A 14,646-nucleotide genomic window follows, 5' to 3' on the forward strand; every position below is an offset into this window, starting at 1 on the left:
GCTGAGGCAGGGGAATTCTAAATTCAAGGCCTAGCTGAACTAGTTTGTGAGCAAAATAACAAAAGCAAAATGGAGACTTGGGAGTGTAGCTCAAGGATAGAACCGAACGACCCAAGTTCCAGCCTCGGAACTGCTTTGGGGCAGAGGACAGAAAACCTAAATAGCCGCATGGGAGTGGGTTAATGAAAGTTACTCCTCTAAGAACACCCAGACTCAAGAGTTTTCGCTGGCAAAAGCCGTCAACACTCCAGGAATAGGTAATGCCAGTCTTTTGCACACAACAAAGAAAAGAGTTAGAGGAGCTGTAAATAGTGTCAGGTAGAGGAGCAGCCGCTCAATCTCACTCATGAGTGATGGTGGCAGAATCTCCAAATAAAACAGCACGCAGGACCCAGGGATACAGAGAGACAAGGGTTTTGTCTTCTCCCAGTTTGCTTATTTCGGAATCGTAAGGTGGATTCAACACTGGTTTTTTTTTTTTTTTTTTTTTTTTAAAAAAAACTAGTAAAAACAGCCACTTAGTAGTGTAGAGGAGACGCAACATGTGAGTTCTGCGAGTCTGTTATTATGAAGCTACCTCTTACATCCAAGACATGGGAACTTCTGCTGGACCTTACAACCAAGGTAGTAACACACCTAGAACTCACTTAAGACAGATTGGTGCCCTGCTGTGCACTCAGCCTGTTTGTTCAACCTGCCTCTCCAGGAACAATGTAACAACCATCCTTGTCTTAGATTTCCCACACAATCAGCTATTGCAGCCTAAGCTGGAGCATAGCTTTAATCTTAAATTGTGTTTTTCTTCCCTGCCCCTGGCCCAGAGCAATGCGTGGTGTGCTTGACTGTGTGCTATGATAACCATTCGCTGAAGATAGCGAACAGGACAAAAGAGACCTTGTACAATAAATATCTGCCACCAATGCTGGAGAGAGCTCGGGGATAGACTGTTTGCAGGACCACTTGTTATTTGGGAAGGTTGGAACTGGTAGTTTTATTCCTTGTAAAACTCAGTTAAAGTATTTCTGTATAGTTGCCTTCCTCGTGTTATGCAGTCTCTTTAATAGAGGAGAGCAAAGCCCTTTGTTAGGGACAGATTCACAAAGACAGCATTCAGGCAGGCACAGATTCAGACTCATCTGACAGATGGACAGATTGCAGACAGAACAGAAGCCATAAGCCACACAGAGACAGAAGACACATGGAAAGGAATGGAGAATTCACTTTTTGGACTTGCTTTTGGTCAAAGTCTGAGAGGACACATGTGTTGGATCCTTTTTGTTAAAATGACGTCTTGATGCATACCGGTGCATCTGAGACTATCTGTGCTGCCTTTAATCTATGCAGGGTAATAGAACCACAGAAAGAATTCACCAAAACTCAACAACCATGTGTGCGAGACCTCTTGACACACTAAGAAGCAAGGCACCTTTCCAATACCTGAAGAAATCATCTAATATCAAACACTCTAGCACGGCCTGCTGAAAGTGAAAGAATCTGTAGACGACTCCTGTCCCTCTTATACCAGTGGGATTTCTATTTCATGGTTGCCACAGAGCAGAGATAAAAATGAATACTATTTTAGGGGCTGGTGGGGTGGCTCAGTGGTTAGGAGCACTTGCTAGAGGCTCCCAGCACCACCTGGTGGTTCAGTTGCCTACCATGCAGGAGGCTCTGGGTTCAATCCCTAATCTCAAAAAAAGGTGGTGGTAGCGGTGGGGAAGTCCCATTCAGTATCGTCTGTTACAAAATTGACATAAAAAACAAAACAAAACAAAAACACCCCACAAAAAACTGTTGTCTTAAGGGCAAGCACCTGAACTGACCACTGGTTTTCACTGAATATTATTTTGACTTGAAGAATGACTGGGAAACTCCCCTTATTCAGACTTCAGCATTCTTGCCTTGAATAAAAAGCCCATCACTTCCAAGAAAACGATTCACAGCATTTGTTGCCAATGGTGAAGTCCAGGCTTTCAAGAGAAAATTGGGAATTTACAAAACCCTCTCCCACCTCTATGAGCCTGATACCCTCTGGGTTTTCATGGGTTTTCTCTCTAACAGTGGGGATATCTGCTCTACTCAAGTGTCCCCGTGTTTTTAAAAAAAGATGTATGGTGCTATAAAATCACATTTCAAGGTGCGTTACAGTCCAGTGGACATCACAGTGTATGAAAAGGTCACTGATATATTTTTTGAATCTCATGTTACAATGAATATTTAAAAATTAGCACTTGCATCTAACAAGAATATGGGCAGATATCTCATAAGAATGTCAAATATTTCAAATTCTCAACTACATACCTGTGAAATTTGCTCTCCCCTCCCTTCCCTCCAGGGATTGGGACTAGGATGAACCTAGGGGGTTCCTGAGGGAGGAAAGGGTTCTGCCCTTGAGCTCCAGCTCCTAGCCTGAGGAAACACATGTGCATAGTGGATGCCATTGTTCATCCGCCTAGGAAAGTCCTGTAATCTTTACTAAAGCATGGGCAGCTTTGTTTTCTGTCTAGCTATCTCAGAGGCAAAAAAATAAAAAGGGGGGCGGGGGAGGAGCAATTACCACTACAGCATTAATTTGCGCTCCTTTTTTAAAAGGCAGGGCTATAAATAATGGATGCCTCCAGTTCTGACTGGATCTAGTCGGTTGGTTAGACGTCCTATTCCTGTGGCTGGGGGGCCCTAGGAGGAAACAACTAGCACTAAATGTTAGTGTAGTTTAACCCTCCCAATCTTTTCAAGCCAACGAGCACCAGCCAGCACTTCATACGATGGCCACTAGAGGGCACCAGCGCCTGCCGAAACGCACAAGGAGTACCTGCAGGTCCCACCAAGCAAGGTGCACCCTGTACCCTCTCTCGTGACTCAAGGTGACAGCGGGCTTCCTGACTCTCCCTCCACCCTAGCTCAGTGAGTGATCTGGCGGGGTATGTCTAGCCAATCCCCTGGGACTCAGTGCTGGATAGCTGAGCTGGAAAGGCTGGGTGGAGTGTCCATGGCCCCTCTGTTTCGCTCTGGGTAGCATCAAGGCTTCCCCAGATGATGTCCATGACATCTTCTCCTTTCGTGGCCGCCACTGGGTGGAGGCCACTGCGGTCTCAGCTCTCCCAAGAACCTTTACCTTTGTGTCTGCCAGGGGGTCCTTGTTCACAAAAGCCTGGACAAACTCTTCAGGCCCAATGTGCCTTAGTCGCTCCTACATGGGGAGGGGAGAAGAGTCAGAAAGGAGGGAGGGGCACACCCTGGGGAGGAGGCATGTGCTGAGAGCCATCAAGGGCACAGTCAGGGGTGCAAGTGTGGCAAGGAGGTGCCAGCTTCCCTCCATTACCTCTCTCTGGGGGCCCTTTAGCCTCTGTGTCTACACAGAACCCCATGTGCTTGGGGTGAGGTCAGCTCATTCCTATTACCAACATGGAGGGCTCAGGTGCTGCTCTGGAAAGCTGGGAGAGCAGCCTCCCCTATTTCCAGTCCCATGTGTGTGGGGCCCAAATGGCAAGTTCCTTAGGTCTGGGAAGACCACACAGTGAATGGCATCAGAATGAGAGTTTGAACCCTGTTCCTCTGTCCTCAGCCTAGGCCCTTAGCTGACACCTGCAGACCTCCTGGCCCAGGCCCAAGAATCCTGAGGGACTGCTCTAGAGTCTTCTGCAGGGGTCCACTGGGCCTGGGTCCCTGGGCTGTGCTGAGATCAGGAAAGACAGGTTGGGGGCAGTGCTTGCTAGTCTAGTGGCTCCTTCCCTGGGTCTCACTCACCAGCTCCACATGGGTCAGTTGCTGGGCCAGTGTGTAAGGGTCACTGCAGACACCTAGGAGCTCCCTGTGGATGGAGGCTGGAGGCTTGGTCCTGTAGGAGATGGGCTTGTCAGCCCCCACCAGGCCTTCTGGTCCCTGGCCAAGTGATGCCAATTTCTGGTGCAGAGTCTGCAGGAGCTGGTGCATCCTGATCCCGTAGGTCTAGGGGTAAGGGGAGAAGGCATTTAGGCCTGAAGACCCACATCCAAAACTCAGCCCCAGCTGCAGGTTCCTGGGCTCCAAATGTTGGTGTATGTGTGTTGAGTGTGTTTTGTGTGTGTGTGTGATATGCATATGCATTGGGGTGCATGTATGTGTTTTTTGTGTGTGTTTGGTATATTGTGTGTGTGATGTATGGTGTGTGTGGTGTATGTTGAGTGTGTTTTGTGTGTGTGTGTTTTGAGTGTGTGTGGTAAGTATATGTGATGTGTATATGTTTTGTATGTGTGTGTTTTGAATGTGCATGTATGTGGAGTGTGTGTGGTGTGTATAATGTGTGTGTGTTGTGCCTCTGTGGACAAGGCCAGGTACCACAAATATCCTGGGACCTGTCCCATCCTGAAAAAGGCCCCTACACAGACATGTGGTAGTTGGGGCTGAAGTGAAGGCCAGCTGGGGAGAAGGTTGTGGGTTACAGGTGGGGGAATGAGGAAATGCTTCAGGTAGAACATATCTGGCTAAAATGTACCAGCTACTTCTGGGCTCTGGGGCAGAGAAGTTCAGGCAAGCCAGGGAAGGAAGGAAGAGGAGGAAGGGCAGGCAGAGGTCAGACCTGGCCCTGGAGGATTGGCCTCTTACTGTCTCCAGTGAGAACCATCCTGGTCCTCAAGCCTGGCTCAGAACCAGGCCCTGGGCCAGCCTCACTCTCCTGCCTCAGTTCCTGGCAACACTGCCTTCCTCACAGGACCCCAGGTAGAATGATGCTGCGTGGGGCAAGAAACGTCATCTTGTTACAAGAACCCAGCCCAGCTCTGGGCATGCAGGGTACACTCGGTGAACAGGGCAAGGGCAAACCCTCTCAACATGGAGCTCAGAAGGATAGCCTGCTTTGGACTGTACCCTGAGCTGGGGCAGGGACAAGAGGTTCCTCAGGGGCACCTTCTACTCACAATGAGAAATCCTTCATCTCTCAGAGACTCTATTTCTTCTTTAAAAATTTTTTTAAATTAAAAATCAAATTAGATTCATACATGTTCGTCTGTGTGCAGGTGTGCACACTTCAGTGCAGGTGCCCTCAGAGGCCAGACTAGGGCATCAGTGCCCTGGAGCTTGAGTCACAGGGAAGTCGTGATGCTAGTGTGGATGCTGGGAACTGAACTCGGGCCCTTCTTCTTTCAACTGCTGAGCCATGTCAGCCCCAGAGACACTATTTCTAAAAAGAGATGCCATTCACTTAGCTGGATTTATTGAGATACCCATTGAGTTTTGACCTTTAACCCACAACAGACCCCTAAGAGTGTTAACCTGTGGTAAATATCACTCCTAGAGACATCTCTACTCCTTATGCACCAAGGAGCTAGCCTGAGAGTTGGCAGAGGAGCGGCATGCAGTTGGGAACCTGCTCTCTCAGCTACTCTTGTGGTTCATTTGTGGAACCCTCCTGCTGCCCCAAATTACAGGTCCTTGGCCATGAACACTGACTGCCAGCCCTGCTCTACATGGGAGCAGGCCTGTGGGAGGGAGGCCTCTGTAGGCCTTGGATAGGGACCTTTGCAGGTGGCTTAGTGAGTCACAGAGCCACTGCCAGGCCACCAATCCATCTGAGCCCATAGTTGGGTCTTATTCACTACCTACTATCATTGCCAAGACAGAGGGAGAGGCAGAGATACTGGCCTAAACAGGGCCCTGGATTCCCTCTCAGCTATGTGGGCCTGGCTCCTCCATGAACTCCAGAGGGCCCATTGAGGGATTATACTATGCAGTATGGGGAGAGAAGGGCCCAGAGGAAGCTGGGAACAGGCTGTGGTCCTGGGTGGGAGGGTATGGGAAAGGAAAGTGTCTGGCCCACCTCGTCACATGGGGAGATGCGGCCCACCACATCTGTCAGGTGTCCAATGGTGGACTCCTCTTCAAAGTCCCGTGGGAAGGTCTCAGTCCACTCCGCTAACAACTGGAGCAATTTGGCACCAAACTTCCGGACTCGGGCCTGCAAGGCAAAGCAGAAGCAGGGGCCACTTGGTGGGCTGTAGTGAGCCTCTCACTGAGCAGGCTCTGCCCATCTGGGTTATACCGTGGTCCCTTGCAGTAGTTGTGGCAAGCCTCAGGCTCTCTGTGCCCTGCAGCAGGGAGAGAACAACAGAGTAGAGAATGGGAGGGGAGGTTCCTTGGCTCTGCTCACACAGGGGACGGAAGTGAGGCCGGGTCCCTCTCATTTCTACCACTGACAGCATCCCTGGCCTCTCACTTTCTTAGTGTCAGGCTTAGTTTTCCATGGGGCTCCCCACCTCTTTTCCCAGAGAGACAGGCCCAGCTGACTGACTCGGGGCTGGAACTATATGAGTACTGGCCAATCAGACCCCAGAATTCTAAGGCATCCCGTGTACACAGGCATGTACCTGTACACAGACGAGCATGGGACCTAAGCTAGGTCAATGAAATCTCAACCTTTTACCTTTAAAAGTCTTTCCATGTGATTCAGAGGTTAGAAGGTCACCCTGACAAAGGAGGCCCCCTTTCACTGTGCAGGAGAATCAGCCGGCCCAAGATGAGGCGAGGCCTGTGGTCCCAGATGAAACCAGGGGGTGAGCATCAGAGTATGAAAACCCATGTCCTACTGGGTGATTTGGACTCCTCAAAGAGAAGTACCCAATGCTGGGCAGACACGTGAGTGAGTCATCCATGTCCCTTTGCTTGGGCCAGTTGAAGCTGGGTTTCTGTACCCCAAAACCTGACTGACATAGATGTAGAAAATCGTAAGTTACAGGATCAGGCAGGGAGAGTAGAAAGGGTCTGGGGAGGCATGACACAAAGAAGCCATCCTCATGCAGCAATGGAATCTAACTGAAAAGAAATCCTGCAGAGGCATTGGGCTATCCCATGCTACAGGTGGTAAGGGCCCTACAGACTAGGTTCCGGGGACTCAGGTCTGGCTTTAAAAGATCTCACAGGACTTTGGAAAATGGCACAGGGCTAAGGGTGACTATTCTTGCAGGTCCTGGGCCTCAGATAAGTCAGAAGCTCAATAGGCTTCTTTCCAGGGGATGGAGCAACACTGCCTCCCCCAAAAGCTGACACGGTGAGGTCAGACCCAGGGGATACGGATGCACTCAGAGGCCCCTGGCCTGCCTGGCTCCTCACCTTGTCCAGCACCGGCTTGTCCAGCTGTTGCTGCTGTATGCACAGGTGGCACACCCGAGCCAGGAGCTCTCGGGGCTCGATGAAGAGGCGCGAGCTCAGCAGGAAGGTGAAGATGTAGGCTTTCTGGTGAGGATACCACACAATCTCATCAGAGCACAGAGGGTGTGTCACCAGCCTGCCTCAACTCCCCAGACCCAGAGTGCATTTCCAGCCCTGTCACCTGCGCCATGCTCTCCTGCCCCTTCCTCACTGCCAGGTGGCTCACCTACCTCGGGATAGTAATCGGCTGTGGGCACAAGGTGCTGAATTAGGGTCTCCAAAGAGGCTGAGGATGGAGCTCCGTCCAGGAGGGGCTGCCCAGCCTGCTCGCCTTCTGTAGATTCTGTAGGAGGTGGGCTGAGGCTGCCTGGGGTGACCATGTCCGAGGCAGTCAGTGTCCGGGGCATGCCTGCCTGCAATGGTAAGAAACAGTTGAGGGGTAACTGAGCTGGGGCCCAGTGATTCACTGGGTTCCAGTCTGGAGAACTATGCCTCTCACTGTGCACACTTAGGTTCAGCGAGCACATCGTGAGAGGCTGCCAGTGTCCCCCACTTCATAGCCCAACATCCACCCTCATTTTCTTATAGCCTCCCCAAGTCTTCCCCTGTGAACCATCTCTTCTTTACTGTTTCTCCAGAAACATCTCTTCCCAGAAAACACATCCTTAATAACGGGTTATCCTTCCGCTTCTCTCTATCTTTATAATTCAGGCTGGCCTGCAACTCACAGCAATCCCCCTGTTTCAGATTCTTCCATTGCCTGCACTCTAGGGGTGAGCTACCAAGCATAGGAAAAGTTGTTTGTCCAATTTCTTAATAGCCACCACCTTCCCCCAGCTACTGGCCACAAAAATAGGCTCGGAGATGATCCTGATCCAGATTAGGGGCTCAGAAGCAATCCCAGATTTTTTTTTTTTTTTTTTTTTTTGGTTTTTTGAGACAGGGTTTCTCTGTGTAGCCCTGGCTGTCCTGGAACTCACTGTGTAGACCAGGCTGGCCTCGAACTCAGAAACCCGCCTGTCTCTGCCTTCCGAGTGGCAGTCCCAGGTCTTCTTTGACACCTGGAAGCTATTGTTCCCCTGAGGTCCTACTGACTGGACTTTGGGGCATCTCAACATTGTTGAGTTCATCTTGGCACCAGGAGGAGCTAGGAAAGTAGGCACACCCTTTTTGGAGGGAGACGGCTGGGATTGACCTCCTGTGCACACTACCCGAGGACTCTACCACTGAACTAACATCTCCAGCCCGCGTTGCTACTTTTCATTTTGAGACAGTGTCTCTCTAAGTTGCCCAAGCTGGCTTTGTATGGTCTCTGTAGTCTAGGCAGGCCTTGAACTTACGGTCCTCCCACATTCTGCCCAGCATCCCTCTACTCTAAAGCCGTCTCTGACCCCTGGGGGACATCAGTAGATTTTCACTGTGGGCCTTGTTGTAGGCCTGCGGGCTTCTGTCAGTTGTTGGTGTAGCTAAGGGCCCGCTGCACTACAATGTCCTCTCTGTGCAGGCCTCTAGACCAGTGCTGAGCACTTCAGTGGTCTGGCCAGCAGAGGGCGTTTGCACACTTTTACGGGAAGCCTGTGCTTGCTCCCAGTTTTTCCACACACGCTTGTAGGTCTGTGGGTGTTGAACCAGTTCCAGCCTAGACAGTCAGGTCACCCCAATTTTCTCAAACACAGAATCTTATAGGCTCACCCCCTGAAAGACTCAGCTTTGGACTGCTTTGGACTGCCTTTTCTGTCCTCCCAGAGACCCTGAACTAGAAACAGAAAGACAGGAGGCCAGAGCCCACTCAGGGCTGAGGGGGAACTCTCCAGAGGGCTGTCCACCGGCTGTGGTGTGGGAGGTGCTGGGATGGTGTTACAGAATTAACGAGTGCTTGGTCAGTTCGTGTGAATGGCAGCCTGGACAGCCCTGACCTTGGCGATAGTCGAAGCTTTATTTTTATCTCCCTACACTCAATTTTCAGTCCTGAAAATGCAATTTTCACAAACCACCTCTTGTCCATCTGTGCGGGGAAGCCGGTGCAGATGAAGATGGTGGGGGTGGGGGGGATCCTGAAGATTCTCAGTGGAGAGGGTAGCCATCTCTAGAGACAGCAGGTGCTAGCTCTGTCTTATGCCTGCGGCTCAGCACCTGGTTCTAACTTTACATGCCAAAATATGTGAGCTCCAAAGTTCCCCTCTTCCGTGTAATGCCTGCCACCTCTTCACCCTGCAGCCCATCCTGGATTCCAGTCCAATTTTCTCCCAGATGGGCCAGTGACAGTGTGGAGGTGACACTGAAGCTCTATGTGGGGCAGGGCAACAGTCTGCAGGTCGTGGGAGAATCACGGAGGGATGTTTCACAAGTCAACCAGGGAAACAGAACACCCCTAGGCCTAGCTTAGCACTAAGCACTTGATGTTGGGTCCTTGGGGGTGGGTGGCTAGATCCCTAAGCTCATGCTATGAGCTGAAGGAGTGTCCTACAGGATGACCTGAGAGGGGACAGGCTGCCAAGTAGGAGCTTGGGAAGGCCACCAACCTGAGGACTGAGGACAGAAATGAGCTATGGAAAAGCATGCCTGTCGTGGGACCAACAAGGGGAAGGCGGGTGATTATGAAAAAGTGTGCTTAGGTTGTCTGGGGCCAGGTGGTGGGTCCTAAGGGACAAAGTGGAGGACGAGGGAGAGCACATGGTGATGGCCACATCAAGCATTCATGTGTGAAAACATGTCTTCCCAAGAAGCACATCGAGGCCCCAGGTCATGCACCCGTGTCCTTTCCTGTAAGTATGGATGACTCTTGGATCAGTTTCTTATCTATCGCTGTATAGCTTCTTCACACAAATGCAATATAAGTATTTATTTTCCCGTTTTTTTTTTATTACACACAAAATAGCTTAGCCCCCACACTGTCCCGTTCTGGGGTCTTTTCATTAACAATACATCTCAGAAGTCTTTCTGTAGCAGATCAGGATTTGTTTCATTTTATGCCTAAAATATTTCGTTTTAATTTTTAAGGCCATCTTATTCACTGCCCAGGAGTAGTTTTGTAAAGCCAGTTGTGAAGCAGTCTAAATGTCCATCAATGAATGAATACATAAACAAGATGTACTGGATATATATGATGAAATATTATTCTTCCTTAGAGGAAGAAAAAATTCCGATATGTCTTACAGCGTGGAGAAACACTGAGGGGACATTGATTATGGGCAGAGGTCAGTTACAAAAAGACAAAAGCTGGCCTGGGGAGATGGAGCAGCAGTTAAGAGCGTATCCTTCTAGGATCAATAACTGTACATTCTTAGATACATGGCAGATGGTATAACTGTTGTGATTATTATCTGATCTTTTCAAATAATTTCTCACTGGTTACTCTACTGTTGAAAAGTAGGATATCTCATTCGCTTGCAATTAACACTGTGGATTGATCAACTCTTTCTTGTAGATTACCCTGTGAATTCTTTGATCTTGGCAGCTTCTGTGGTCTCTACTCATTGGGTGCCAAAGCAACTTTATTTAGTATTCCCTAATTAGGTAATAAAATATGTCTATACATTGTCAAAAATAAAAAAAAGAGCGTATCCTTCTCCTGTAACTCCAGCTGGAAGGAATTCCATGCCATCTTTTGGTCTCCAGGGGTCCCTGCATTCTTCCTCCCTCCCTCCCTCCCTCCCTCCCTCCCTCCCTCCCTCCCTCCCTCCTTTCCTCCCTCTAACTGTCTAATTTCTCTCTTGGCCTTTTTGGTGGCATGCATCAGCAGGCTTCACAGTGCTATAACAAATTCCTAAGATAGCATGTATCAGGTATGTATCCAGTATGTATCAAGATGTATCAAGATGAAGAGTTTATTTCAGCTTTCTGTTCTGAAGCTTCTTTTTGGTCAGTGACTGGCTGGTCTCATTGCTTTGGGCCAGGGAGGCACCATGATAGGGCATTAGTAGTAAATAAACTCACTCACCTCATAGCTCGTAAGTGAAAGAGAGGAAGGGCAAGGGTTCAGCTGCCACAGTCCCCTTCGAGGGCATGACCTCAGTGAACTGAATAGCTCTCACTGCGTTACACCTCTTAAAGGTCCTCCGCTTTTCGCCAAGCTTTGATGCCCGAGCTTCTGGAGGAGCATCAAGGTCCAAACTAGAGTGAGACTATGTATGAGTTACTTGGATCATCACTGTGATAAACTACCCTGACAAACACAGCTTGTGGGAGAAAGGGCTTATTTGGTCACGGGCAGAGAAGTCATGGAGGCTAGAGCTAGAGGCACCCATAGTGACAAAGCAGAGACTAATAAAAGCTGGTGTTCAACCCAGCTTTCTCCTTTTTATTCAATCCAGAACCAGAGCTTGGGGTGGTGCCAGTTCCTTCTGGGGTAAATGTTCCTACCTTAACCTAGTCAAAATTACACTTCACAGCCATGGCTGGAGGCTAACTTAATCAAGATAATTAATTCCTCATAAGTGAGCCTGGGTCTCTTTGGCGATCAACATTAACCATCACAGACCACAACACAGATGAGACAGACCTGTCCAACAGGTCTGGCAGGTATGTTGGGGCAACCCTTTGGATACGGCTGGGGTGAAAGGGTGTCAGTGCTTTTGAACTGTACCAAGATTTGTTTTGTGTGCCAAGCTATTCATATCCCAGTGTCCTTTCACACCAATAAAATCCTTGGCAATACAGTCCAACAAACAAACAAACAAAAACAAACAACCACAGAGAGAAGCTCCGGAAAGAAAGGCATCTGCTTTGGCTTTAAGATGGCTCCTAACTGAAGTGGCCAAGCCTTATTGTGGATTTGGTCTAATGCTTGTATTATGTTATTTGGGTTCCCTAAAGTGCATGAGAATCCATATGTAAGTCGCTGAGGGTCCCTGCCCCAAGTTGGTTCTGACTGGCAAAGTTGCCAGAAGACAATGGCTGGGCAGGGAGACAGAGGTGGGACTTTAGGATTCACAGGTAAGGGGAGAAAGGAGAGTCGCCATGCTGGGAAAGGAATAAGATCCAGGCTTGGGAGCTGCAGGAGAGCTTACAATCATGTAAGAGCTGGGAAAGAGTGACCCAGGCACCCCTATTTGGTCTAGGGTAGCAAAGATGGAATGTAGATTTTCGTAAGTAATAACTCAGGAGTATCAGAGGGGAGGTGTTAGCAATGTGGAAGTTTGGGAGTGGCCCAGTCATTGAGCTGCTTAAGGCATATTAAATATAAGGCTGTGTGTGTGTCTTTCATTTGGGAACCTAGAACATTGGGACAGGTGCTGGGGCAATTAGAGCCATTAATTAACTACAGCAATAAAGCCTTACACTGCTAAGTCCTTTCTGTGGCTTGTCCTGGTAAGTCCCCTTGTTTACCACCCAAGTGGAAAAGCTGTCAGTCATCTATTGTCATGTGGATTTCACTGTGTTGTGGTCACTGCTTCTGGGTGTGTTGAGTAGTTTTGTCATGAACAGTGTTCAACTTTGCCAATTCTTCTTCTGCATTGAAATGACTGTGCATGTGTATCTGTGCTTTCCTATGAATGTGTATTACATCAAGTTTCGGTTGAACCATCCTTGCATTCCACCAATAGGTCCTACTTACTTCTGTTGTATAATCCTGTTTAATGTGCTGCTAAATTTGGTTTGATAGTTTTGTTGTTGCTGCTGCTGCTGTTAAGGACTTTTGCATCAATATTTCTGAAGAAATATTGCCCTTGAATTTTCCTTTATTGTAGTTGTTGTGCCTGTTAAGCGTTCATGAACCCCGGAAGACCACCAAGAGTCTATTCTGATGAGGTCGCACTAGGGTCTTTTTTATTCAAGCTTGAGCTTGGGCTCACAGCTGACCCTCACACAGCAGGATGGGAGGGTGAAGCCCTGAGCCCAGTTTCAAGCAAGCATTTATGGAGGCAAGCAAACAAGCAAGGGGGTTTCTAGCCTGGCACACATCTGATTAGGGGGCTAGTCTGGAATTTTGTCACCCTTTAAAATAATTGGCTGGAACTGGGAGCCAGACCATAAACTTAACTTCTACTTTCCGCTTGATGGGTGGTTGTTAGGGAGTGAAGTGCCAGGGGCAGGCTTGTTTGAGAGTAACCCGGAACTAGTGCCAGGTGCAGGCTTGTTAGTTAACTACCTTGTTAGTTAGGCTGAACCCAAGAGTTGGTCTGGTCTCTCAGTAGGGTCCCTGAATCAGACCAAATGCTTGTCATATAGTATGAATTAGGAAGCACCCCTAACTTTGCTTTGAATTACTGGTAAGAATTTGAAAGGATTTCTATTAACTCTTCACACACTTAACAGAAGCCACCAAGTCTTGCACTTTTCTTTGTTGATGGCTAACTGATCTCTTGACTAGTCTCGGGGCTTTGATTACTAACCTGATCTCCTATCTAGTCTTAGGGCTTTCTCAAATCTTCAATTCTTTGTAATTTGGACGGCATAACTTTTGTGTTTCTAGGAATTTCCATTCATTTTACCCAGCTTATTCAATTTCTTGGCATATAATTGGGCATGGCACCATGACCATCCTCTCAGTGTCTGCAGCATTGGGTCCCTTCAGCTGTACTTTCTCCTCAGGGTTTTTGGAAGCTTTTGGAAGAGGTGTGAGTCCCCAGGTTTCTCTCGGGGCAGGTGTCTAGGGGTAGGTGTCTAGATGTCTCAGCCAGCTCAGGGCATTGGTAAAGCTGCTAATCTGCTGGGATGTCTCTTCAGGAACAAGGAACAACCTGTGTTCGGAGGGCCTGGGACATTGGACACACAGGACTCTTTCCAAGAGTCTGGATAAAGAACTTGCTCCACGTACTTGGGATAGGTTTTGACCTCCAGAGGTTTCAATAAGAAACAAAGTCTGTTTCTCAGTCACGAAGTGGAAACTTGAGGGTTCTTTGGAAATTCAGTTGGATGGTGTTTTGCTGGGGCAAACACATGAAGGAACGTTTAGCTGAAGTGGACACAGGTGAAAGACTAAAGCAGACTTGTAAAGGCTCTGCTAAGGCAGACACAGGTCAAAGGATGTTCTGCTAAGACAAGCACGTAAAAAGAAGGACACATGATAAGATTCCTTGTTAACAACACACATGTATTGGTCCACCTTACTTTGTAGTTGAGCTGCGTTTGTTGAGACTCCATAGAGAGAAACACATCAAGAAACTTCTGGTGGTGTGCTACAACTTCTTGCTTCTGTGGATTTGGACTGTTTGACACAGTGATGTCAACTAAGACAGACACACATGCTGAGACAAGATACATGCTGAGACAAGACCCATGGGGGACACATGACATTTGAAAGGTATAAATAGGACTTGACATACAATGGCTAAGGCTGAACTTGGCTTGCTTATAGAGCTATCTGTACAATGTTTGTGGGTCTCATTTGTGGGTTTCCTGTCTTCGCCGACCCTCACTTCACCTGAGAGAAGCACACCTGAGGACTTCTGGCATTCCTCCTAGTCCCTCCTGCTGACTGCAGTCAAGGCTGAGGCCTGGCTGTCTCTGCTAAGTAGTGCCAACACTGCTGATTTGTGTTTGCTATCCTGACTCTACCTGTAGCAGGATAATTTCCTGCTA

At 48.6% G+C, this 14,646-nt stretch overlaps 1 protein-coding gene across 1 annotated transcript in view; it reads right to left on the reverse strand.

Moving 5' to 3' along the window:
- The window catches only part of Rasgef1c (RasGEF domain family member 1C), a 71,757-nt gene that overhangs the window by 13,369 nt on the left and 43,742 nt on the right, over positions 1-14,646 (reverse strand). Inside the window, exons 2-6 of the mRNA XM_034506194.2 lie at positions 7,353-7,535; positions 7,084-7,206; positions 5,795-5,932; positions 3,748-3,948; positions 3,116-3,190 (exon numbers count right to left, since the gene is read on the reverse strand). Coding sequence (XP_034362085.1) covers positions 3,116-3,190; positions 3,748-3,948; positions 5,795-5,932; positions 7,084-7,206; positions 7,353-7,529 — 714 coding nt within the window. The 5' untranslated portion in view covers positions 7,530-7,535. The remainder of the gene's footprint in view (positions 1-3,115; positions 3,191-3,747; positions 3,949-5,794; positions 5,933-7,083; positions 7,207-7,352; positions 7,536-14,646) is intronic.

Source organism: Arvicanthis niloticus, chromosome 6, assembly GCF_011762505.2.
Source record: "Arvicanthis niloticus isolate mArvNil1 chromosome 6, mArvNil1.pat.X, whole genome shotgun sequence".
Lineage (NCBI taxonomy): Eukaryota > Metazoa > Chordata > Mammalia > Rodentia > Muridae > Arvicanthis > Arvicanthis niloticus.